Raw genomic sequence first — 25,466 nt, 5'->3', positions numbered from 1 at the left:
AAACAGCAAGGAGACTTCCCACCCACCATTTTTTAAATCAGTTCAGCACTACATTATAAAAGGAGCAACAACTTCAATAAACAGGCTATTTTCAAGTGAGAGAAAGAAGTTCAGAAGGCTCTTTCCCCCAGTTAGCCTCTGTTCATCTAGACGGGAGATGCCTGTTTTTATATGACTTGATCTGGGGGTTAGCTACCCCTGGCTTACAGGGTTCCTGTAAGTTTTGAGCTAAAGTGTGGGAAGAGCCTTTGACAACATAGCATTACACAGATACTATTATTAATTTATTAACTTAAAACAGCAATGGAACAGCCACAGAACATTAGAACCAGACTATCTTCAAGGCAAATGGCAGCCTGTATAATTCCAAGAAAGAAGCCAATTTTTCCGTGCAGGTTTTGATCAGCTTCTGTGCTATGCTCTGGCCAAGGTGCTGAATATTAAATGCATGAAGAAGTGTGAAATCATGGCTTGAACAAGATATTCTTCCTCCATCTTATGTCTTCAATCCTTAGATACCACTTTTCTGCAAGTCACCACTGCATTGGGGCAATTTCTAGGAGAAACATGTTGGGAAGGTCCCAAAGCCACCACTGAAACAACCCCATGGAACCAATTTCCCCTGATTTGTAAGCGACATGGGGGGGGGGGGTTGTGGAGAGAAAGTGGTGGGTGGTGTGTGGCTTAAGTATCATTTGCCCCACTTAGCAATTCTCCAGCACAATTCAATGTATGTCACAATCCATTATTGCCTAATTTAGGGAGGGGCAGATTTCAGGCTTGCCAGAGCTTCATTTTTTTGTTTTTTAAGCAGCCTCCCAAGAGCTATCAACCAGAACCACACACAAGAGATACATCCAGAATTTCTTTTTAAAGGTCCCTCTTGGTGGGCTTTAATATAAAGTCACTGATAGCATCTGAGATCTTTCCCTTCTTTGCTGAAAGCTGGTGCATAATTTTCACTTCTTAAAGAATTAAACCAGTTTCCCCTTAGAGATTCAGGAGGGGAAAGGCTGAATTTTTTACTCAGGCAGAGCTAGATAGACAAAAAGGGAACAGAAGGCAATGTCACTGACAAATTCAATTTAGCCGCTTGTTTTCTAATGCATCCCTGGGACGTTGCCCCTCCATGACAATCAATACCTTAGCATTAATCTGACAGATCTGATTGCATTACCTTTGCTTGAGTTGTATGTAATGTAAAACAGGAGAGGAAAACCAGCCTCCCCACAGCCTGTTTCATCATGAGGCAAATGTCATTACACCCGTCTGTTTTCATATCTTGTACCTGCAGTGCCGGAGGGATCGGGGAAATGAATCTCTCACAGTGGAAGTCTGGCCTGCATTGGTGTTTGCTTTTCTTAAGCTCTTGTAGTCATGATAAACCAAGAGAGCTTCTCAACTCATGTAAATCTCCCCTGGAGGATGTGAATGCCATTTGGAGCAAACACCGTCCTTTGTTCACACACAACTTCACAAACTGATCTCTCCGTCTCTCTCCCTGGGGTATGTGGGTGCTATTCATAGTATTAAATTGACTGTAAAATAAGCTTCTCACTAATGCATATGCACACATTTCAATTGTGGAGTCACATGCTGGGAAACGTTTGGGATTCTTTGGTAACGATCTAGATAGATTGGACCTTGTCTTATGGTGTGGCATTTCTGAGCTTGCATGGGAATGAGGGAAACAGCAACTGAGTTCTCCCCACTATCAGGGGCCCTACACGGGGGTGCTGGCCAAGCCCTGATGGAGAAGAGGGGTGGCCTACAGAGGAGCCCAGTGAGGGATCCAATGGGTTAGGGAAGTCTCTGGCTAGATTGGAAGGTCTCAAGAAAGAGGATACTGGAGAGAATACCAGTTGAAGGGTCCCCCCCCCCATTTCATCTCCCCACCAGTCTCAGTGGCACTAGGCATGAGCAACACCTCTGTCCTCAGATTTATCTGTGTCCGGTTCCAGTTCACCCACTTTGCATAATGTCCCACCAGCTCAGCCTCCAAAGTTGTCAGAAACCATGCCCACTCCTGCCTCTCCAGGGGAGGTTGTTGCTCTGACTCTGGGTAGGCAGTTATGCCCCCTGCATTGCCTAGGCCCTAGGTCATGGAGATACGAGCACAGGCATGAACAGATGGGTCATGTTAAGCCCTCAGGAGAAGTGTCAGGTTGCTTGCCCAGTTTAAGGAACAGATTCACTTGCCATGATAAGCTGCCATCCCTTAATAATTGGGTTGCAGGGGGCATGTCGTTGTTGGTTTAATATCTTCACTTGTCTAGCCATGTGTAGCACATGCTGTGCCTTTGAACTGCATCTTGCCTGTATATCACACTGATCTGAGCCTTAAGGATTTTGGTAGAAATTGAAACCTCTCAAGCTCTTCATCAAGTGGGAGTCATAACATATTTCCATCCAATGATTTTTATATAAGGTACACAAGGGTCTGAGGGTTGTTGATAATTTAATTTTCTGTTCCATTTGATAAAACCATCTCCTCATTTTAATCTCTATCTCATTATTTGCTGTGGAACAACAAGCTATGTAAACCCAAGGTAGCCAACTGGTAGCTTCTAGGCCACATCCAGCCATATCAACATTTGATTCCTCAGTCATATGTCTTCTCCCAGGTTGAAAGCAATTTCCTCAGTCTGCACAACATTGCAAGTGGTTTCTGACTTGATCAACACTGGGGGGAATGTAAGTGTGCAAACTCAGTGCTGGTTGAACAGGAGAGCAAGTGGGTACTAGGAAAACCCCATCCTAACTGACAGGGAAAGATACATACAGGAAAACAGCAAGGCCAGAAATGAGGAATGTGTGGGCCCTCGGATGTCCAACTTCCATCATCCCCACACAGCATGGCCAATGGTCAGGAGTGATGGGACAACATCTGAAAGACCACAGATCCACCACTCACAGCCTTTGGAGTTTGGAGCTGGACAAGGAAGCAGAAAGCAGTTAGCTCAAGGGATTCCAGAACCACTGAGCATGTCCAACCAGCAGTTTAAACCAAGAATTGTGGGACTTCCACCTAGCCCAAGCAGGGGCTTCCATTAGACAGATGGTAGCCAGATACCTTAAAAACAGGGTCTAGGACTTGAAAAGGCCTGACCTCCATAAGAGTTTCTTATTGCCACAACCTAGTAAATTTCTTCCATGAGAACTGTAAGCCATGAGGGTGCACCTTTTCTGGCCCCTCCCACCAAAGTTGCCACACTGAAGTGACACACACTGATACCAATAGGTCTACATTTTGTATTGCATGACATACTCCTGATTCCTACACGTGAACAAGTATCCAGGTACTAGTGGATATGGCTCTGGGCAATAACTTATTCTACTGAGACCTAGCCCTACATTCCACCTAATGTCTGGTATCTAGAAATATATGAACTACCAGGCTGTCCCTTTTCTCCAAACAAGTGCACCTTTGCTTTAGCCAAAAAGGCAACTTCACCAGCTCACCTCAAATACTTTCAGCGCACGGGATGGCAGTGAAGTCTTGGCTCCTTTGAGGGTGAACAAAAGGTTCAGCATGGCCATGCCATCTTTCTCTTCAAAGACAATGGTTTCAGTTGATTCAGCAGCCTCAGAGGCGGCAGCCGCAGCTGCTGCAGCAGCTTCTCTCTCCTTTCTGGCATCTTCAATGAGACTCTGCCGTCTGCCAATGAATTGTGGGGACTGAGGGAGAATACAAGGGGAAGGAATAGACACCTTCATTCCACAACAGCCAAGGAAAGTGGCCTACATCACTTACTAGATTGAAAAGTCAGCTGAGTGCAAACCAAGGAGGGCTTTTTAGAGAACCAGCACATCTCAGTAGCAATAGACTTGGAAAACCTCAGGTCTGTCTCAGCCATTACCAGTCTGGGTGTTCTTGAATTAGACTAGTCAGTATCAGATACGCAAACTATCTTGTGTTAGATACATTAACAGAAGGTGCTACGTGTCGGGCTGTCCTTGAAGACAACTCATAACACTTCCACGGTTCCAAACTGCGGCTGCCAGGATGTTAAGTAGAGTCTGCAAATGACAGTGGTTGCCAATTTCTTTCCTAAGATGTCGATTTTGACCTCAAAAGCCTTAAACGGTTTAGGACCAGAGAATCAGAAGAATCACCACTACCTGTAAGAATGTGGCTGTGCCCTGAACATAAAAAATGTAAGAAGACTCTGCTGAACCAGGCCAATGGCACTTCTAGTTTAGCAAGCAAGGTTTGAGCACAAGATCACTCTCGACTCCTGTGGTTTCCAGCAACTGGTATTCAGAAACAGGCCACCCTCTGGGTTTCCCTGTTGTCAGATGTGCATCAGAGACAGGGTCTTTTTACTAGGATACCTAGAATTTGGAATACTCTCCTGAGGGAGGCATGCCTTGCCCCCATCAGTGCTCATTTTTCCTGTTTTTACAGACATTTCCCTGCTTCTAAGACCATTTTAACCTATGATTAGAGACTACCATGGTGTCTTTTTTAGAAAGTTTATTATTCTTATTTGACGTGGATTGTTGTTGTTTTTCTTGTATTTCATTATAAACCCTTGTGAGCTGCCATAGGATGGAAACACAGCACATAAACATTAGAAACCATCAAACAAACCAACAAGAATGCCTAAATAGGCTTTTTAAAAAATGACAGTCTTAGAAAAAAAAATGCCTTACAGGTGCTGGAATTTTGCATCTAACACAAGGGAAGTGTTGGACAGCTTTTCTTGTGCCCATAAGAATTAGAGAAGAAATAATGTTGTTTCTGAAAACCAGAAGAGAATGTTTTCTGGACTGAAATGAGTTGAAATCTGTTCGTCACAAGTTTAACAACAAATGCCTTAAATACATTTAAATAATTAGAAATTATGATAATCTGTGTTTCTTAGAAATAACCTCCATGGGCACACTTTTTTTCCCCTTTTACTGGGATTCTAGACACGTTTACGTGGAAGTATAAAAAGTAGCAACAATGAAATTAATTTATAACATTCATAAATAACAAGCACATTACATTTCAGCAAATGTGCTTGACTAACAAAGGGGGCTTTTAAAAAATCTGCCAAGTTTTTAAAATGACCTTATTGCTGCCCCCCACCCCATATATGCTTTTATCTAGTGGTGTGTTTTTACTGTGTATCATCCATTGTTCTGTCAGCTGCCTTGTGAGGATTTGCCCTAAGCGATGGGGAAGAGATGAATAAATCTGCTCTTCTTGCAATGCAGTCATTTTCTAAAGGTACATGCAGTGGTTCAGCGAGGCAGGCTAAGAGAAAACCTCAGTCTCAAACACCACCAGCCACCACTGACATCACAGCTAGCCTAAAACTTGCTGCTTCGTGGAAGAAAGGATGGTCGCTGATGTGAATCAAAAGGCTGTGCTTGAAAAGGGAATCTTTCTCATTTTGGTCTTTTCTCTACCCGAAAAGGTCCTGGCCTTGCTTGGTAAGTTAAGACTTTTTTTTGTTTGCCGTTGATGAGTTCTTTGGAAGGAAGAATGCGGCTGGAGGCAGACACTCCAGCGACAGGGGCTTATAAGGCAGTTGCCCGCACACTCCCTTGTTTCATTTATCCCACTGTCACCTCTGGTTGGGAAAGCATGATTTAAAAAAAAAAAGACAAAAGGAACCTATAAACTTGAGAACAGCAATGACAATGAGATGAGTGCATGCAGCAAAAGCAACTTGGCCACCTTCAGCTCTCTGAAACAATGATTGTCTGTCTTCAGCCACAATACCTGCTGCTAATATGATGCTATTTCCTTGTTCTCTTCGCTGTCTTTAGCATTTATTGTTAAATGTTAGGTTAGGGGGGAAACAGACGCAGAATCAATTTTGGTCGCTCATAAACAAACAAACAAAGACAACTTTCATGCCATGCATAGTGACTTTTGCTGGATCTAGGTTTCAGTACTGCCAACTAGATTTTTAAAAACAGTTCAACTTATTTTCTTCGTGATTTTATAGCTTTCTGAAGTTCTTCTTTTAAGGAGCCTCTGCACAATGCAAAGTCAGAAACAGTCCAGGTGCACAAAGCCAGCTGTTCTCTAGACACAAGCGAGCAAGACTGCAACCTTATTATCAACCCTTTACCCACATTGGAGTTGTTTGAAATGGATAGTTAGAAAACAATGCCATGTGCTATGAATGCATAAATTAATTGATTGTGTGCAATCACCAGTTCAAAATGAGCATGTGATGTACACACACACAAAAATCCTTTGAGGTGCACTGTATGTGTGATGTACACAAATGCATTCTTGTCAAGCACATTGAGTAAGCACAGCAAAACTCAAACACTGGTGGGAGAGAGGTTGTTGCACATAGGCTCTATAGGGAGGTGTAGAGGAGAATTTCATTTGATCAGCATTTTTAAACAAATAAATTTGCACCTCCTGGACTAATACATAGATCAAAACATAATCATGCTTCAGATATCATACTTCTCCAAATTTTGCAATAGAGTCCTGGTCCACATCTCCCTTCTCACGTATTCAGGAATGCGCGAGGGGGTCTTGCCCACCAGGCACACCAGTGCATGCATCGGAGGCACTGCTGCCATGTATTTGGTGTCAATGTGAAGAGACTATGCACACAGATGTATGCTCATTGGGCTCCTCTATGCGAAAGGGAATCCTGAAATCATTAGATTTCTCCCTTGGGTGGAGCAGCTCTATTCACACACATTTGTATGCATGTATACACCTTTCACAATGATGCCAAGTGCATGGCTGGTGCCATATGTGACTAGCACATATGTTGGCCTGTAGAGAGTGTAGCCAATGGCACAACTCCATCCCTACTCATGCATTCATGAGAAGGCAGTCACATGAACCCTCTTCTTATTACCCCACTGTAACACCAGTGGGGCTGTGGCGTAGTAGCCAATGGTGTAATGGGACCATAGCATCAGCCTGCCTAAAATCCACATTCTTTCTAGAGCACATGTTCCCATGGAGTATAAATTTAGATTAATAGCAGCCAGGAATAGAAACATGATGCTTTCTCAAACAGTGGAAGCCATAAACTGCACACAGATTTCCTTCCCACGCCTGTGCCCAAACTCCTGATTTTTGATAAATCAATGGCACATATGTCTCATTTCATCTGGTGCCCTCCAGATGTTTTATACTGCAACCCTCATAATTCCTGGCCACTGGTCATGCTGGCTGGGGCAATGGACTTGCAGTAAAAAATATATATATCTAGAGGGCACATTGTATTCTTCCATTAGCATGTACCTATAAATGCTTGTTTAAAGGTACATGCTGGTTTCCTCTTTTTTTCATTTCCTCTTCTCTCTGAACTGTTGGTGTGTATAATGTAGAGTCTGGGGCATACTTCTTTTGCTCAAAACCAGAGATTTATTCTCTTGCTCACAGCCATAAGCAACAACTTATTTCAACTACTTCTTGGAGGGAGGGTGATCCTCCTTCCCCATTCTTAAGCAAAGCCAATTGTTTGCAGGCTCATAAAATAAACAATAAATAAACGCATGTCTGTGATTAGTACTCAACATTGCACCTGCAGCTGCAGAAATCAAGGCACTTTGTTGGTTTTGCTGCAATGGATCAGCCTAGCTACCAGTCTGGAAATGTATGTATGGGCTCAGTTCCAGGCAATGATACAGTGTATGCTCACCAAAATCAATTATGCACCTGTTTAAAGTATACGGAAATTTCAGTTCCTCGGTGTGACAGGTCAAACATCCCTAAGTAAAGGTATCAGAAACTGGCTCTCCTATAAGACTTAAGATGAAAACACTTGGCTTTAGAGTTGTTCACGATTTGTAAAATGGAGATTTACATTACTAAGTGCACCTGCACTTAATCCACCTTTCAGCACTTGTGATATATAGGAGACAGATGTCAAACCTGTGAAATAAGGTTCTGTCAGCATGTGAAGGAAATGTCACCTATTATGATGTCTGTTGGCCTCAGAGGTGAGAAACCACACGTGTAAATGCTGAATGTGGTGCCCGAGGCCTCTTGATCTGTTCTCCTGAACATAAAATACAGTGGCTGGAATTCTTAATACTTCCATGAGTTTTTGAGGTTAAGATGCATTTTCATTGAAGACAGATCTCTACCCATTATCACTAATGCAAACCAACTTGCAAAAATGTTTATTTTCATACCATACCAACTATCAGAAATGAAGGTATATCTTTCTTTCTTTCTTTTTTTTATTAATCCAATGCAACCACATTAGACAGGAGCTTAAAATAAATAAGAGATGCAACATAGTGGTCCCTTTGGGTTTTGCTTTTAATACAATGTTTGAAGACCACTATTTCAACATGATGCTTTGATATAGGTCATGAAGAAGCAATAGCCATTTGGGAACCACAGACCTTTGCAAGTTATTGTACATCATTACATTTCTAAATCATAGTCTGTTTCTAAATCAATAGAATAATATATCTATTCCCAAAGAGAAAAAAATGCAGTCTTTAATCCCTTACTTTTGGGGTAGTTCAAGTACTTTTCATATATCTACTTCGGTACAAAGGTTGCTATCCACAAAACCTGGAGTGCTTAGATTTAAAATGCTCTATCTAAGTGTTTAAAAGCTCGATTTAATGCTCTTCTGCATGGTAGAAGCAGTGCATAAGATCAGAGTTTTGCCTGATTCCCATTGAAATTTGTACAACATGATGATCCAAAATGTGTGTGCATGCATGTGGTGGGCAAACATAATTTGCTGTGGCTTCCCAAGAAGTGAATTTTCAGTGGGGTGTACATATATAAGATCATCATACATTGCTATCCACAGTGGGAATTCACTTTTCTTCACAGAAGAAACTTCTGTGTTGTTTGAAAGCCAGCGTGGAGCTCTTTGCCCAAGTGCAGAATCCACCAGGGATTTATTTTGCCCAAGGTCTGTAGAAATGAGAGTTACGAATTTCCCATTTGTTTCCTTGGAGGTTGGACAGCAGAACTAAACCTTTCTTGTGTAGTACCACATACAAAAATACAAAAAACAAAACCCTCTAAGAAGCCAATGAAAATATTGTACAAATAACTCATGGTTTGCAGGAGAGCTTTTTCTAAACAGAAAGAAAACCTCCTCACTTGAAATCTACCATCTAGGAGCCAAGTGTTTTTTTGATTGGTTATTAAATAGCAGCTATGGAGGTAGGTGATGAGGATCAGAACCATGCTGCAGATGGGTGGTGGGTTTTAACCCTTTCTTCCTGCATCATAGGCTTGACGTAAAATGTACTGCTATGTAGCTGGATTTTGTGGGTGGGTGGGTAGGATTTTCACTGAGACTGAAGTACAGGGAGAAAGGTTAGCCTCTCTTCCCATTGCACCATAACCCTAGTCCTGATCCTCCTAGCTGCTGTTTAGCGAATGAAATGGAACCACACACTGAACATTGCATGTTATTTAGCCTTTAGCTTCTAACTTTCAAACTGTTTAGTGTGTCTGTCATCCCCTTGAAATCTGTGGTAAAATTGGAGGGTAAGCAACTTGCAAACCCCACCTGGCTCCCCCAGGCACACCATTTGATTTCCTGGCACTTGGTGATTGGCTCAGTTCACACAGTCAGTTGCCAATCAAATAATCCTGGCATATGGTGTGTTCACCTTTGGCATTCCACCTGCGATGGTCACTCACATTTGTCAATCATGGACTGATGTGAGGAAGGATGTACATGTAAACTGCTTTGAGTTTATTTTAACAATCAAACAGCATATGAGTTTTATGTAATAAATAAAATAATAAATTAATGTGCGAACCATACTAAAGCAAGCTTCCTCAACCTGGTGCTCTCCAAATGTTTTGGATTACAGTTTCCATCATCCCTAACTGTTGGCCATGCTGGCTGGGGATGATAGGAGTTGTAGTCCAAAATATCTGAAGGGCACCTGGCTGGGGAAGGCTGACATAATGTCTTGGTGACATCTATGTCAAATGCAGGAGCTAAGAAGCAGGCAGGAGCATATCCACTAAACAAGATGGCAATGAAAACCAAGGATCACATACTCTCAACTCGGCTAGCCGAATTTGTGAGAGTTCAATCCAACCTAGTTCAGATGCATAAACTCTTCATGAGATTTTATGTCCTTTCCCTTTGCGTATCTGCTCTATGCAAAAACCTGATATAATTCAGTTATGAATTTTGCAAGCCATAGTGAGAAAAATGAAAGGATTGCAATATTGCATAGCAGCAGTTAGAAAATTGGTCTGAGTCCCCACTGCCTTGTTGGTTCAAGGCATGGTATTGGGGGGGGGGGCAAAGATTTTCATTTTATGGGAATAGAACAAACATCTCACTTTAACACTAAGGAATCAAAAGCCCTGCACAGCGACTCAGCATTCGATGATAATAACCCTCCTTGCCATCATTCTTCTCTGAGCATAACTCTTAACATCATTCCAGTCTATGATGCATAATTGCTACACTATATTCTTTTTCATTAGCATCTTATTTCTACATTCTTTTTTCCTTTGGCACCTGTATGATAAGTGCATACAAATTATTAGCACAATTCCTAAAGCCTTTTGAATGGAGAATTTTGTCTAGCCACTGGCTTCCCCCTTAACAGAATGCTGTTCTAGAAATTCTAGAATTCTGGAACTTCTATAAATCATGTGCCATCGGTCCATTTGCTGGCCGCAGCAAAGCAGCATGAGCACCTGTGGCTAGTTAGAGGTGGGGATCTTTTCTTACCATGATGGCCTCAGCTTGCTTGGAGTCCAGCTCTGACACTGCCCGCCGGAAGCCTTTGGCCAAAGAACTGGAAGAGTTTGGGGTTGGCATCCTTGCTGGTGCACTGGCTCAGCATTCAGCTTTGCTTTCCCTTCTCTTCCCTGGGCTTTTATAGGGCAAGTCTGACGTCAAAGACCCTTTCCGATCCCCCTCTGCCCACCTCCCTCTCTCCAGCCTGAGGGAGAAAAGGGGAGGAGGGAGCAGAGGCGAAGGAAAGAAGCACTTGTATCCCATTAAATCTAATTGCTGTAAAGATTACAGGCACCCAGCTTCTGCAAATCCACCGTGAGCACTTTTGCTGCACCCCAAAATACTTGGTAGGCTAAATGCTCGCCTCGTGCTTTATCGCAGCTGATTCTTCCACTGTGTAAGCTGTATATTCTGCTTCAGTGGGAGTTCCAGTTCATGCAAGCATCTTAACACTGCCAAACAAGAAATGAACAGGAGGAAATCAGCAAGAGGTGCTTCCCTTTAATCATATGAGTCTGGTATATGGGAGTAATATACTTTGAGATTAGTTTTAAGAGTTAGGATGGGCAAATCTTTCACTTTCAGGTTCTATCGGTTTCTCATTTTTCCAAATGTAAGTTCAGTTCCCCATACTTCCACTTCTGTATTATTTTTCTTTAAAATAAACCCTCATGGAAATTCATCAGCATGTTGGTGTGAATCTTTTCTTATATGCAGTTTTGCCTAATATACAGATTTTTGCAAAGAGGTTTCCCCTACTATACTGCAGTTTGGGGTGTTATTTTCACCAATATTTTCATTTTTATGCATACTTTATACAGCTCTATGCACTTCTGTACAAAGTACTTGACTTGCTTGGTTGGAGAACAGCATTTCAAAATTCAGTGCAAATTCTGAAGGCTGGTTGTGTTTCAGTCCACGTACTGTTTCAGAAAGTGTGGATTAGGTAGGTTCCTCAAATGTGAACTGAATTGAATTTATGCTCCATTCCTAACTGGAAGTCAGAGTGTAGGCTGGTAAATTGGGTCAAAGTTTCACTTGAATGGCCAAAATGCTGGCCCTGTGGTATGTGGAGCACCCTGCTCATTCACAACTGCACAAGGAAGGATGGATGAAATGGCACAGAGCTTCAGGGAATTGTCCTAATTCAATGAATCCTGAAGACTAGATCCCTGATTCAAATGGATGTTGTTCTGTTGACTTGGTATCCTCCCCTACCCTTAGCATCCAGTACTCAGAGCTAACCTTCTTCTGAACACAGAGGTTCTATTTAGATCTCATGATTAATCACAGTTGATAAAGTTATCCTTCACAGTGGAAAGATACAGTCACCCTATGATCCTCAGTGGAAGTTGCTGAATTTGGACTTATGACCTTTTGCAGCAACTATGAATCACACTACTGGACCTCAGCAGGTCTGCTTGTCTTCATATACCTTGTCCACCAGAATTAAAGGCCACATTAAAATATTAAGCCAGTCATCATCTGCTGGCAACAGTTGCAATCAAATATGCTGATACCTGGGCAAGGTCTGCTATGGGGTGTCCTCTGGGGTGGAGTCTGAGAGGGACTCAGAAGGCCTCACTTCACCTCCAGCCTTCTTGGGAGCAAGTTTCTCACTTAGAGCCAGGGCTTTTTTCAGCCATAGCTCACTGGTGGACAGCTCTCAGGTGGACGCCATTGTCATTATAAGACAGCAAGGGAGGAGGTCATAGTGAGCTCCAGCACCTCTTTTTCTAGAAAAATCACACTGCTTAGAGCTATCAGTTGTCCTGCCATTTAGGCTCACTGTCTGGACCAGAACAAGTTATTGAGGACCACCACTTTATTGAGGGTTCTTTTGGGCAGCCCAATGTTTGTCAACCCCTCTCCCTTCACATACTACTGAGCATACCAGCATCACCTGTGTTACTGCTGATGACCTACGATTTCATTCTAGTGAAAATGGGACTTGATGTAGCCATGGCAATTTCTTAGACATACAGTTTTGGAGCATCAGAGATCCCAGAACTTGTAATAGCAAAGACAGAGGAACTGTCAGCTGACATGTTCTGCTGCTTGTGAATGCCAACATTGGTGAAATCTCAGTATAAAAGGTAAAGGGACCCCTGACAATTAGGTCCAGCCGTGGCCAAATATGGGGTTGCACCGCTCATCTCGCTTTACGGGCCGAGGGAGCCAGCGTACAGCTTCCGGGTCATGTGGCCAGCATGTCAAACCACAGCAGCGCACGGAAACGCCATTTACCTTCCCTTCAGAGCGGTACCTATTTATCTACTTGCACTTTGACGTGCTTTTGAACTGCTAGGTTGGCAGGAGCAGGGACTGAGGAACGGGAGCTCACCCCATAGCGGCGATTCGAACCGCTGACCTTCTAAGCGGCAAATCCTGGGCTCTGTGGTTTAACCCACAGCGCTCAGTATAGCTTCCATTTATTAGCCTTTCAGCCACAAGGAGGAAAGAAATAGCACCCTATCAGTGACAATAAGGCAACAGTGGGGAACCTGTAATTTGGCCTTTTCAACCAAGCCACACCCACCTGCCCTACACCTGGTGTCATATGTGACGCCAGGTTTGTGACAGGTAAAGATGTAACTGCATTCTGAAAGCAGTGGTTGCAAGCACTACTGGTCAGCTGATCAATGGCACCTGAAAAGCCCTGGGCCTTTGCAAGTGTTGCTATGGCACAAGAGGGTTTTGTAAGCACCAACAACAAGGCATCTCTGGAATTTGCATCAGCCAGGTACCCTGGTATCTCTGTTAGCTCTGTGTCCCATTTGATATGCATTTAGTGCTAATGCCAAAAACCTTTGATTTGGGTATTCCTATGTTAGCATTTGGATCTCTGTGGTTTGCGAACGTAGCCATCCTGTTAATGAAGAAAGACAAGCCAGAAAGGAATTACACATGAAAAAGAAAAAAGCCCAGTCTTGATTAGGACTTTGTTCTCTAACATTTAAATAAAAAGATTCTATCTGCAAAGGTATTGGAGGGCATGCAACAAGGAATTTGTGTGATGTGGTTACTGAAACAAGTGGAAAACAGAAAACTACCCTCAGGGTTGGCTTAACCGAACCGATCAAAAGGGAGAGAAACAATTCAGGCTGTACTCAAACAAAGGGCCAAAGGAGATGAAAGAAGTGGCATTATCAAGGGCAACAATGCCAATCCTTGGGATGCTTGCATTGCCTTCAGAGCATTGCGCTAGAGATAGAAAGGCCGGGAGCCGGGATAGTATAATTCATTTTTGGACCTCCCAGGCATATTTAAATTTAAACTCTGCCACCTTGAAATTTTATATTATTAAATACTTTCACTGAAGTTCTTCAATTTGGTTTTGTTGGTTGAAAAGTTCTAACTGATTGAATTCCAGGAATGTAGAAGCAGTCTGCGGAGCTCTGACAATTGTGCAATTTCTTTCTGCGAATGTTCTTCTCACAAGGGTTGATGCCCACATGAATCCTGTTTGTGGCAGACACTGGTGGTTCTCATTCCAAGGCAGCTCCATGGACCATCTACTATTCAGTACAGGTGATAGTGAGAACACAAGTGTCGCTTCCACATTGGCAAACAACCCAAGTGTTCCATCTCCCCCCCCTCCCAACCAGGGATATGTCATTAGCTGAGGAGGAAAGGGGAATGTGTCCACCAGAAGCAGGGAAGTCTTATGCCTTGGCCTTGAGAGCTGAGGCTTCTTTCAGTGTCCTCCATTTCCTGCTTAATATCTAAGGCTGTACATTTTCATCTAGATCAAGGCTGGGGGAAATGTCACCCTTTTGATTGTCGGACTACCACTTCAACAGTGGTAGGACTCTGATTTCCATCCCCCTTGGCCATTGGCCAAGCTGGCTGAGGCTGATGGGAGTCACAGCCCAACAACAGGTAGAAGGCCACAGGTTCCCCATTCCTGATCTAGATCAATCCACTAAAGCTTTAATTTGCACCTCTCCTTACCTTCCGTTTCATCATCTTGCAGTTGCTGATATTCCTGTAAGGATAGAACTCTTTCAGCTGGACTCAATTTGTTGGGAGAAATGCCCCCTTGATTTATCCACGGCTCATTCTGTCTTTGCTAGTAAAAGCCCATGGAGCAAAATAGGGCCCTTGAAGATTGGGCAAAACCATGCAGAGACACAGAGGGTGAACTATGTGGCAGTGCCTTGTAGCCCAATATCTGTTGTAGCAAAGTGAGTGGAGATTTAATGGGGAGACAGCTATAAAAAGAGACTGGGTAGGGAGTAATGGAGTTACAAGAAGGATTTGCAGGACTGTTGGACGGCTCCCATGCTATTTCTGATAGCCTAAGCCCTGGATCAGGGTTCCCAAATTGTGGTCCATGGTCTACTTGTGCTCTTTGATCTTCATACGGGTGGCCCATGTCATGTCTGTGAAGAACGCTTATCATTTGAAAATCCATGTAATTTAATTGTAATACAATAAAAGGCAATTTAAGAAATAAAATAAGCAGTAAAAATGCCATTAAAAATAACACAGTATCTATTACAGTGCATTACAATTCCCACAAAAGGCAGAAAAATCATGAAGTGGTCTGCCAAAACCCTCAGCAATTTCCAAGTGATTGGGCAGGGTGCATGTGTGATGGTTTGAGAACCACTACTCTGTATGTCTACATAGAACCTGAACACTGTTTTAAACTCTTTTCCTGGAGCAAAGAATGCTTATAATGCCCATCCTCTACCTGGACCCTGGTACACCTGCAGTCTCTTGACAAGACAGTTGGCTTTGGGGGCAAAGGAAGAGCAGGTGAATTTGACATTTGGGGCAATTGGCAAGGCAGCTCCTTGTCGAGTTTGCTCCATCTACTTGAGCTGTCTCGACTCCTGGGCCCTCTTCAGATAAGGGGTTCCCCTCCCTCGTATCATCCACACAACCATGCTGCGTTGTCTCTGGAAGAGAGAATGTCTGGCCCAAAGTCACCAAAGGAGCGAGAGGGCACCTTCATCATCATCATCTTTTATTTGCATGCCGCCTTTCCACAGTTAAGAAACAATGCTCAAGGCAAGGTAACCAGACAAGGCAAGCTCAATGCAAGGGAACCAGACAGAGGGCCTTCTTGGTAGTGGCGCCCGTCCTGTGGAACGCCCTCCCTTCAGATGTGAAGGAAATAAGGCGCTATCTTCTCTTTAAAAGACATCTGAAGGCAGCCCTGTTTAGGGAAGTTTTTAAGATTTAATGCTTCATTGTTTTTAACACTTGATGGGAAGCCGCCAAGAGTGGCTGGGGAAACTCAGCCAGATGGACGGGGTATAAATAATAAATTATTACTATTACTATTACTATTATTATTATTATTATTATTATTATTATTATTAGGCCTACAGCATAACAAGATTTACATAATTACAAAAGTCATAAACAAGAAATAAACCACATCAAAAAAATACACAACCAAATGAGAAACAATTTCCACATAAATCAAAATATAAAACTAAGAATACAGCATTAATATCACAACTTAAAATGACATAGGTAAAAAATAACAGCAATTTAAACAAAAAACAAAAACAAAACAAAACGGAGCCTCTCTGCTCAGCAGTAGCAGCAGCAGCAGTCCTTTATAGAGCCCATAAGACCACACCCTGGGCCAGGTGGTGAGTGGCAGGACTGGGGCCCTCATGAAGCCACACCCCCAGGAGTCCTGCTCTGTGAGCTACTTGTGTGCTTTGCCTGACTAGAATTTGTCCTTGAATTGTGATGATGCCTCTTGCTTAGGGTGTGTGTAGAGAGGTCTGGTTTTTTTTTACATGGCCGAAATGTGGTCCACTGTGCAAAGGTAGGAGTCACATACATTGCCCCATCTGCTTTGACTTCTGACTCCTCCCACCACTAGCATGTGGCCCTCAAAAACGTGACCATGACAGAATGTGGCCCTTGGGTATAAAAAGTTATTGCACCCTTGCCTTATATCTTATTGAGGGTTGTATATAATTTTGTGATCATGGCAAGTACTTGCTGTTGACCAGGCAGTGGGATAATACCAACACAAAATGTCACCGATGTTCATATGTGCAGCTCAATCTCCGTGTAGTTTTTTTTCCTCTCCTGCACCCTTCTCTCTCCTATAATCTTGAATAATTACAGTATGTCTTTTGAAGCAATTACAGCACAGTTGAGCTTTCACTGTAAAACAGAGCCGTTCCGCCTTTGCAGCTCCAATCAACCATACCAAAAGCAATAGAGTTTAATAACCCATAATGACAACTCACGCCTTAGCATCTCCAGCAAACTTTCTGGGGCTTGAGCAACAACAGGAAAAAATAGAATTAAAACCCACATCACTACACAGACTTCACAGCCTCTCATTATATGGCAACTTGGATGCTGGCTGCAACCCGCAAACAACGTAGCCTTGTGTTGTCTCATTAAAGCCAATGGGAGCATTCCAGAATGGGTGATGTGAAGACTGTAGCCTTCAGCACCTATGCTCCCCTTTACCAATACACATAGACGACTTTGGTTTAAAAGTTTTTTGTGTTGTTTTTTAAGTAAAGCAGCTTTGGGAGGCTGCCAGTTTAAGCAAATGAATGGAGGGATGAGAAATTGCTTAACCATTTTTCTCTGAACATTTCAAAACCCCATCCATCCATTGCTTTTACTCCACCTGGAGGGAGAAAGATAGCAGTATGGCTCAGTACTAGAGCCATAGCTCAGAGGTGGAACATGCATTTTATGTACTAAAGGTAAATAAATAGATATAAATATATAAATAGGCAGAAGCAGGGACCAAGCAAAGGGAGCTCACCCCATCGCGGGAATTCGAACCGCTGACCTTCTGATTGGCAAGTCCTAGGCTCTGTGGTTTAACCCACAGCGCCACCCGCATCAGTCCCTGATAACTATAGCTAAAAAAAGAACAGGTGATGGGAAAGACCTCTTCCAGAATTGAGGGCTTGATCCAGTGAGGGGGCTGCTCCACTCACTTGCCAAATTTAGCCTGTGAGGCTGGACCTGATAAGAATCTGGCCAATGGAGCAAACTCACGGCACACATTGGCCACTGGGATGTGACTAACCAACACACCTTCACAGCTCCTCTCACACATTTTTTCAGTGTATGTGGAGGGGATCATCTGAACCCTCTGGTGGTTACTGCTGTACAGTAGGCCCAAAACCAAGGGATGTGGGGGGGTTACATTCCAGGGGTCCTCACGCAAAGGCAGAATCATGCAACGTCAGGAAGAGCCCTGGAACTACCCTCAGAGTGACCTTACTGGGCTCTGGGAAGCCCACATGAGGCCTATCTCTACCTTAACAGACTCTAGGAAAGTCACAGAAGGACTCTGGAAGGCTGTGGATGACTCCCACAAGATCTCATTGGAGCCTCTCACACTCTCCCAGAGGCCTCCTGTGACTTTCCTAGAGCCTGGAATGCTAGGTGGAGGACTTAAAAACTCTTTCCACGGCCAGAAAATCCCATGCAGAAAGAGCTTGTTAAGCCTTGCCTATTGGGCTCTGGGAAGGTCACCCACAATCTCATGGGGCCTTCACAAGATCTCATGAGATCTCATATGACCCTTTCCAACTGTTTCCCTGCATTCTTTTTTTTTCCCTGCCACCCACACAAAGCTGCAATTACATAAGGAAATCACACGTAAGTCATGGATCTACTGTACCACTTTCTACTTCATCAGGAGAATTGGTTATATGGCTTATTTGGAATCGAATACAAGTAGAATCATGCACCTGACTGGATGGATTGTTTCAGCACATGGCTTTGGACAAATTACCAATGGGCCCAACAAAGAGTGATGTTAGAGAGTCATTTATCAACCAGGCCTATCAGCAGCTGTATTGTGACAAGGAATCGTGGGTGATTACAGTTGGCATGTCCAGCTCTCTCATTTCAGCTTCTCCCATCCGGTTTCCTCTTTTAACTACATTTGCCACCTTCTCAGTTCTGAATGAGCTAACCACACTGAAAAGTACTAGAGAAAGTTAAATATTTTCTGGTCTCCTGAGTCATCCCCCTTTTTTCCAATAACCATATAGATTTCTGGACCAGGAGATGGTTTGGCAGTTGGGAAGTTGCTCAGTTAACGGAAATTATTGTTATTATTATTATTAAACTATAATGCTAATGTGAGAAACTGAGAGATAAAAGGACACCTATATTGCTGTGGCAGTTGCAAAAGGTGGTTATTGAAGAAAGAACAATGCTAGCAATTAGGGGAGGAAATTGTCCAATATTTTCAACGTTCTATCACACCTTCAGTGTAGAGCAGCCTTCCCCAACGTAGAAACCTCAAAATGTTTTGGACTGCATGAAAGAAGTCCAAACCCCACTGGAAGCAGCCAGCCCATCCATGAAGAAGTATGAAGGGAGCTGATTCATGGTGGCATCCCTTGAAGAGTGGCAACTTGGGAGAAGGAGAAGGAGAAGCCACCACCCAAAGTGGTGAGATGAGCAAGATGTTGAATGGGTGACTGCATGCTCCTCTTCTTGCCCCTGGGCTGCTGCCTTCCTCCTGCTCACTGTCTTCAAGGCAGCCCAGGAGCAAGTACAGGTGTGTGCTACTGACGTCAGGATCAGGGAACAGGAGGTGGCAAACATCAGCAGCAGTGAGCACCTGGCGGTGGTGGGCACCAGGTGGCAGAAAGGGTCAGAAGATGGGGGGGCTGTGCTGGTTGTTTTGTCCCTAGTTGTGAAGCATTTTGGGCCAGCCCTGCTTCTGGATCAGAACAAAAATCCATCTAGTTCTGTATCCTGTTCTCCCAGTGGCCACCACCTACTGTTAGCCAGCATGCCCAGTTTTCAGGGATGATGGGAGTTGTAGTCCAAAGCCACACCAGTTTGGAGAAGGTGGATGAAGGATCCATGTTGCTATTTGACTTCTATTCTCAGCAGGGCCGTCTTTAGCATTGCACCGCCAGAGTGCAAAGATCTGCCCAGCAGCCCCAAATTTAGTGCTGCCCATGTCTACACCCAAGGCGACGGCGGTGGTGGTGGCATCCTGCTCTTCTGAGTCTCGCTGCCGTCACCCCTCAAGAACCGGGCGCCATCGCTCTGCAAAGGTGCATGGCTTCACATCCAGGCGCTTTTAAAAGCTCCCCAGGAGGAGAAAGGAGAAGAAGAGAGATGCAGCAGCCGTGCCGACAGCGGTTGAGAGAGCAATGCCTCTCCATGCAGGGTGGGACTCCGGGGAGGAGAAAGCGGCCAGGGTGGGGGTGGCAGTGGCAGCCGGCTTTGAATGTCAGCTTGATCAAAATTATTTATTATTTCATAACAGGTAGATAGTTAAGAGCTTAGGCGGCTTCAGCAGCGGGCACCTGGCACCCCCCAGAATTCAGCGCCCGGGTGCCCCGCACCCCTTACACCCCCGGGTAAAGACGGCCCTGATTCTCAGTGTTGTGGCCTTGCTGACAGTTTGCATAATTGTACTGGGGGGGGATGTAAAGTTATGCCCCAGAGTTGTGGCTACGAATAGCACCAATAGCTGGGGATGTATCATAAACATATGTTTACAGCCTACTGTTGAACATATTAGTAACCTTTCCACAAGCAACATGACCTCTCTCTAGCTGCAGCTGCAAATGAAAAATGGCAGGGTCAGAAGGGGCCATGTTTGCCCTGCCTCTAATCTCTTACGTATAGTCTCTTTGTCAGTGTTTGCTGCATGATGTCCTTCCTCAATAACGTATCATTATGTTCTTGATACCTGTACACGCCCAACCTCTTTGCTCCTTTTCTCTTCCTTTGGGCAGCGGTTTCAAGGCAGGCAAGTAAACAACAGATACAGCAACACTATCGCCCAAGGCATTTTGCTGCCTGAGACAGCAAAGTGAAAAGGAAGAAGGAATAGGTGGTAAAGCGATCTTTCTGTATGTGTCCCCTCCCATGCCACTGGAAGAGCTGCCACAGGAAGCTTTTTTTAGCAGCAATGGGATGCCATTCTCCATTGCACCTTAGACAGCAAGCCATGTGGCGGGGAGCGAGGGGTGGGCAGAGTAGGCCACGCAGGGCACACAGCTCTCTCTTGCCAACAGAGGGACTTAGGAGGAACAGCCTTAAAGCTTTTGTACCTATCCCCAACATCTGCCACCTGATGCAGTTGTTTCATTTACCTAATGGAGCAGCCAGCCCTGTTTGTCACAACCCTTCCGGAGGGTTTAAGGCTGAAAGTAGCCTACCTATTGCAATGCAAGAACAATGGAATTTTAATCTCAAGTGTCTGAAGGGCTGATTCCTGACATATTAGGGTTTATCTTCCTACCCAGATCCAAACGGGACCCTTGTAATTCTGACCCTGCCACAGCTCTGTATGCCTTCAGGAGACTCCATTGTTGGGGTCATACCTGACTCGTTTCCTCGCTGCTTGTTAGGGCCCTTGCGTTTTGTTTTCCCCGTCTTTGTCTTTCTCCCCTTCCTCCTGGGGATGTGCAGTTTGGGGGGCCAGGAAGGTCAAGAGGGTCCGCACAAGTGACTTATGATAATTGCAGACTCTCAACTGCTCAGCGACTCTAAATTCCTCCCTGACATTTCCAGTCTAAGGCTCCCACTGACTCAGCTGCTGGTGGTGATATTTAAACAGGGATTATCTCGTTTGTGATTCTTTTTCTTTGATAATAGAGCAAGGGAAAGTAATTTTAACACTTTCGTGCTACCTTCCTATGGTGCTGGAAGACATACCTGCCAAAGTTCCAGCTCCTTCAGTGCTAGATGGAAGAGGGCATCCCACCAGAAAAGATAGCTCACAGCACCATGACAAACTTCCCAGTGCTTTGTTTCTAATGGAGCTTTTGCTGTTAGTTCTGTGAATACTTAATGCATTTCCATATTAGAACTTGGCTCAGTCTGCTTTCAAGCACGTCCAGGACATGGGGAGATGATTTTTGGCACAAATCAGTGCATTCACCAAAACTGAAAATCATGTCCTAGCCAGTGCTAGCAAGGTTTAGAAAGGTCTGGGATATTATGATTATTACGCCACCCAAAGTACAATCAACTAGAAATCCAGTTCAAGCACCATTGGATGGCTGCTTGGTTCCCTTATATCCTATACTGAATCCTTACCATTCTGGGGACAAAATACCTTTAAAATACAAATGCATATTTTTATCATGGAGTAATCAATACTGTGGGACGCAGGTGGCACTGTTGTCTAAACCACTGAGCCTCTTGGGCTTGCCAATCAGAAGGTCGGCGGTTTGAATCCCTGTGAGGGGGTGAGCTCCCGTTGCTCGGTCCCTGCTCCTGCCAACCTTAGCAGTTCGAAAGGACATCAAAGTGCAAGTAGATAAATAGGTACTGCTCTGGCAGGAAGCTAAATGGTGTTTCCGTGCACTGCTCTGGTTCGCCAGAAGCGGCTCAGTCATGCTGGCCATATGACCCGGAAGCTGTACGCTGGCTCCCTCAGCCAATAAAGCAAGATGAGCGCTGCAACCCCAGAGTCGGTCATGACTGGACCTAACGGTCAGGGGTCCCTTTACCTTTACCTTAATCAATACTGTATCTCACACTTAGATCCATCTTTCAAAGTGAGCATGTCAGTTGGGATTCCTCACAAGGCCTTCTGCTCTTTTCTCTTTCTCTGTTTTTTATTTAGATTAGCTTCTTTTATTGTATTGTATTGTATTGTATTGTATTGTATTGTATTGTATTGTATTGTATTGTATTGTATTATGAAAAAGCTTTATTCAAATCTTTTGAAAAAAGGAGGGAAAGTGAAATTTATTTTTGCTTGTGTTTTAATGAGAAACTACCAAATGTAAACTTTTCTAACCAATATGTGAACCAAAACACAGCTATCCTTTGAAATTCACACTTCACCAAATTTTGCCATAAAATTCTGCAACCAAACAATATGTGCAACAGTGTGAATATATCCCCCCAAAATGCATTACATTAGGGAAATTTCCTTGCAAAAATGCATGCACCTGTCAAACCTTCATGCAAATGTGCTTACTGGAGAAATCCACACTAAAATGATGGTGAATTTTCATGAGGATTTTAAAATTTAAAAGCACACAAAAAAATTGCTGTAGAAATATCGAGAACGGAATGTAGGAACAATGAAAAAGTTGGAGAACTGACACTGACCTATTCATATTTGAACAAAAGTTGATATATTTTAGCTGATCTATGTTTATCCATTTTTATAATGGTAATTCTGTAAGATCCTTAAACTTCTAAAGTATTCTTGTACCAGAGACCTTATTTGAAAGTATTCAACCCAACTAGAATTTCTACTTTTGAACTTTATTTTTACTTCCAGATAATCAAGTATAGAACCCTCTTTTATATGATCAGTATAACTAAACAAATTATTTTTCCAATCCCTTCTCACAGTCGCTTTTTAATTTATTCAATAGAGACTTGGGTGGGGATGGATATGGATGCAATAATCTGCTATGCTAATTGCAAATCTTTAGAAGATCTCAAATCAAAAACCATATTTTTAATTAATTCTTATATATTATCTATTAATAGTTTTTATTTTATTATCTATTAATAGTTTTTACTGTCCCTGAGTAATTCCTGAAATCCTTATGATAGTATATTCAAACACTGAGATATTTGAATATGGCTCTGTGACCCAGTTTGTAACATATAATAATTTCAAGTTCAGAAATTGAAGTCCACTTTCCTTCTTATCATACAAGGCTTTTGTTTTCAACCCTGATCTTTTTATTATTCCATATAAATTTCGCTATGCTTTGTTGCCATATCTTCAGTTGGTTTGTTCATATTTTAATTGGTACACGTTGGGAATGTTTGCCATCAATATCATTTTAACCACAGCTATCCAGAGAAAGATAATGATAGTTTCTAACACTATGTCATAAGTAATTAGCAGTCCTTAAATAATGGCTCATACAGATCTTGTCTGAAAATATCACAGTGCTAGGATCAAGTCCTTCAACCTTGCTATGAAACTTGTCCCAATTCTGAAACTGCATTGTCTAGGGCTTCAATATATCCAGAATTTCTGAAAGATGACGCTTTGTCCTAAATCTTAGGCATGTCAATCGAAAAATCACCCTTTTTTGGTGTTTTTTGGCGTGTGGTTTTTATTTTTTGAAATATGGCAACCCTAGCATTGTCTCTTCCCCAACTACTGAAACCTGAAATGGCATTGTGTTTAACCTTTTAGGCATCTCCCTTAGAAACATACTATAATGGGAAGCTTAGATGACACAACAGCCAGGATGCTAGTCAAAATTATATTGTCTTTCTCCATTAAGTACAGAACGGTAATAGGAAACTTCTGACCTCACCCAGATGCAACTAAGTCCAGCACCACCTAGTGACAGAACTGTAGAATGACACTATCCACATTCAAGTCAACTTCATTTGACATTGTTCTTGCAGCTTGGGCATATTTATTTCTTTACCCTCATGGTGCCTTTCAACCAGTGGCGTAGCGTGGGGGGTGCCGGCCGCACCGGGCACAACATCTGGGGGTTAGGGTTAGGGGGTGCAAATCCATGGGTTAGGGGGCGCAAATCCACGGGTTAGGGGGCACAAATTACTTGCCTTGCCCCGGGTGCTGACAACCCACGCTATGCCACTGCTTTCAACACTCATTTTTAGGATCAGATACAAACATTGCAAATAAAAAGAGAACGCTACAATAAAGGAAACCATCACCATAAAACCAAGCAACAAACCACCAATTAAACACAGCGTTAAAAAAACAGCTCTGGCCATTTTAAACACCTGGGGGAATAAAATGGTGTGGTGGTGCCAGGCAAGCGGCAAGTTTCCAATTCCATAGAGGGAACTCACCCTCAGCTGCTGTAATGAGATGTGTAACTTCTCCAGATATGTTGGTCTGCTCCAGGTGAGGCCCTAGACCACTGACGGTGTGTGTTTTGGCTGTTATTGCTTTTATGAAAAGAACAATGGTATTACCGTAAAAAGAAAATGGATATTTTTTTAATCCTTGAGAGAGCTAGCAGGGCACGAGGATTACGTGAGGCTAGCAAAAGGTTTAGTAGAATATTATTGTTTCTAAGTTGCTCTAAAAACATGGCAAATGTCACTTTCAGCCAGATCCTAAATATCACTAAAAACTAATATAAATCTGAAGAAGTGGAGAAAGGGGCTGTATTGGTAAGAAGGCAAAGAAGAATCTATATGAAATCATGTAGACCAGCTGCACTTTTGGGAACGAGGGACTGAGATTTGTGTTTCGGGGCTCTGTCTGCTGTGTTTCAGAGCAGTGACTGCCTTTCTCTGGAGATCTGATGGGGGGCAGTTGATTTGTTGTCTGTTGGAGTATTTATGCTGTGCTTGCACCTATACTTGACCCACGTGTTTGTAAATAATCTTGACTATTACTACAGTATCTCAAATGCTTCTAGGGACCTCCCTCAAAAGAAACCAAATCTAGGTGAGCACTGCTTCGAGATGTGGGGTGAGCATAACAATATAATAAAAAATAGAATATTTTGAGGACATTCATTGAACAACCACATTTGCTGGAGAAGTAAGATTTGCACAGATTTTTAAAAAACAACCATTACCCATATACTGGCACCCTTTTGTCCAGGCTTCTATAACCTCCTCATCAGCCTCTGCCAATATCATTTTCTCTCTTCTCACTATGAGCAAAACATCTCACTCCTGATATCCCAACTCTAGCTTTCTGTCATGTTGTACCCACCTCAAGTTTCTAGTCCTCTTCATTCTGCCTCCCCTTATCATTACACTCTATTCTATTCCAATTCTGACTGCCTCCCAGTCTGAAAACGCTGATTTACCATTGCTGCTGTTTTCTATTCCCATCTCGGTGACTTCTCTTTATGATTGAAACCAAGGCTGGACCTAGACATGTCA

At 43.2% G+C, this 25,466-nt stretch overlaps 1 protein-coding gene across 2 annotated transcripts in view; it reads right to left on the bottom strand.

The window, feature by feature from the left end:
• Positions 1-25,466, bottom strand: part of TH (tyrosine hydroxylase) — a 532,003-nt gene that overhangs the window by 11,077 nt on the left and 495,460 nt on the right. The window contains exons 1-2 of one of the 2 annotated variants that reach the window (XM_083721939.1): positions 10,659-10,859; positions 3,463-3,678 (exon numbers count right to left, since the gene is read on the bottom strand). In XM_083721939.1, coding sequence (XP_083578065.1) covers positions 3,463-3,678; positions 10,659-10,748 — 306 coding nt within the window. In that variant the 5' untranslated portion in view covers positions 10,749-10,859. Of the gene's footprint in view, positions 1-3,462; positions 4,676-10,658; positions 10,860-25,466 lie in introns of those variants that run through there. The other variant, XM_083721940.1, reaches the window with a different exon arrangement.

Source organism: Podarcis gaigeae (genome assembly GCF_964106915.1).
Source record: "Podarcis gaigeae genome assembly, chromosome: 1".
Taxonomy (NCBI): domain Eukaryota; kingdom Metazoa; phylum Chordata; class Lepidosauria; order Squamata; family Lacertidae; genus Podarcis; species Podarcis gaigeae.
This window is presented reverse-complemented; position numbering and strand designations above follow the sequence as displayed.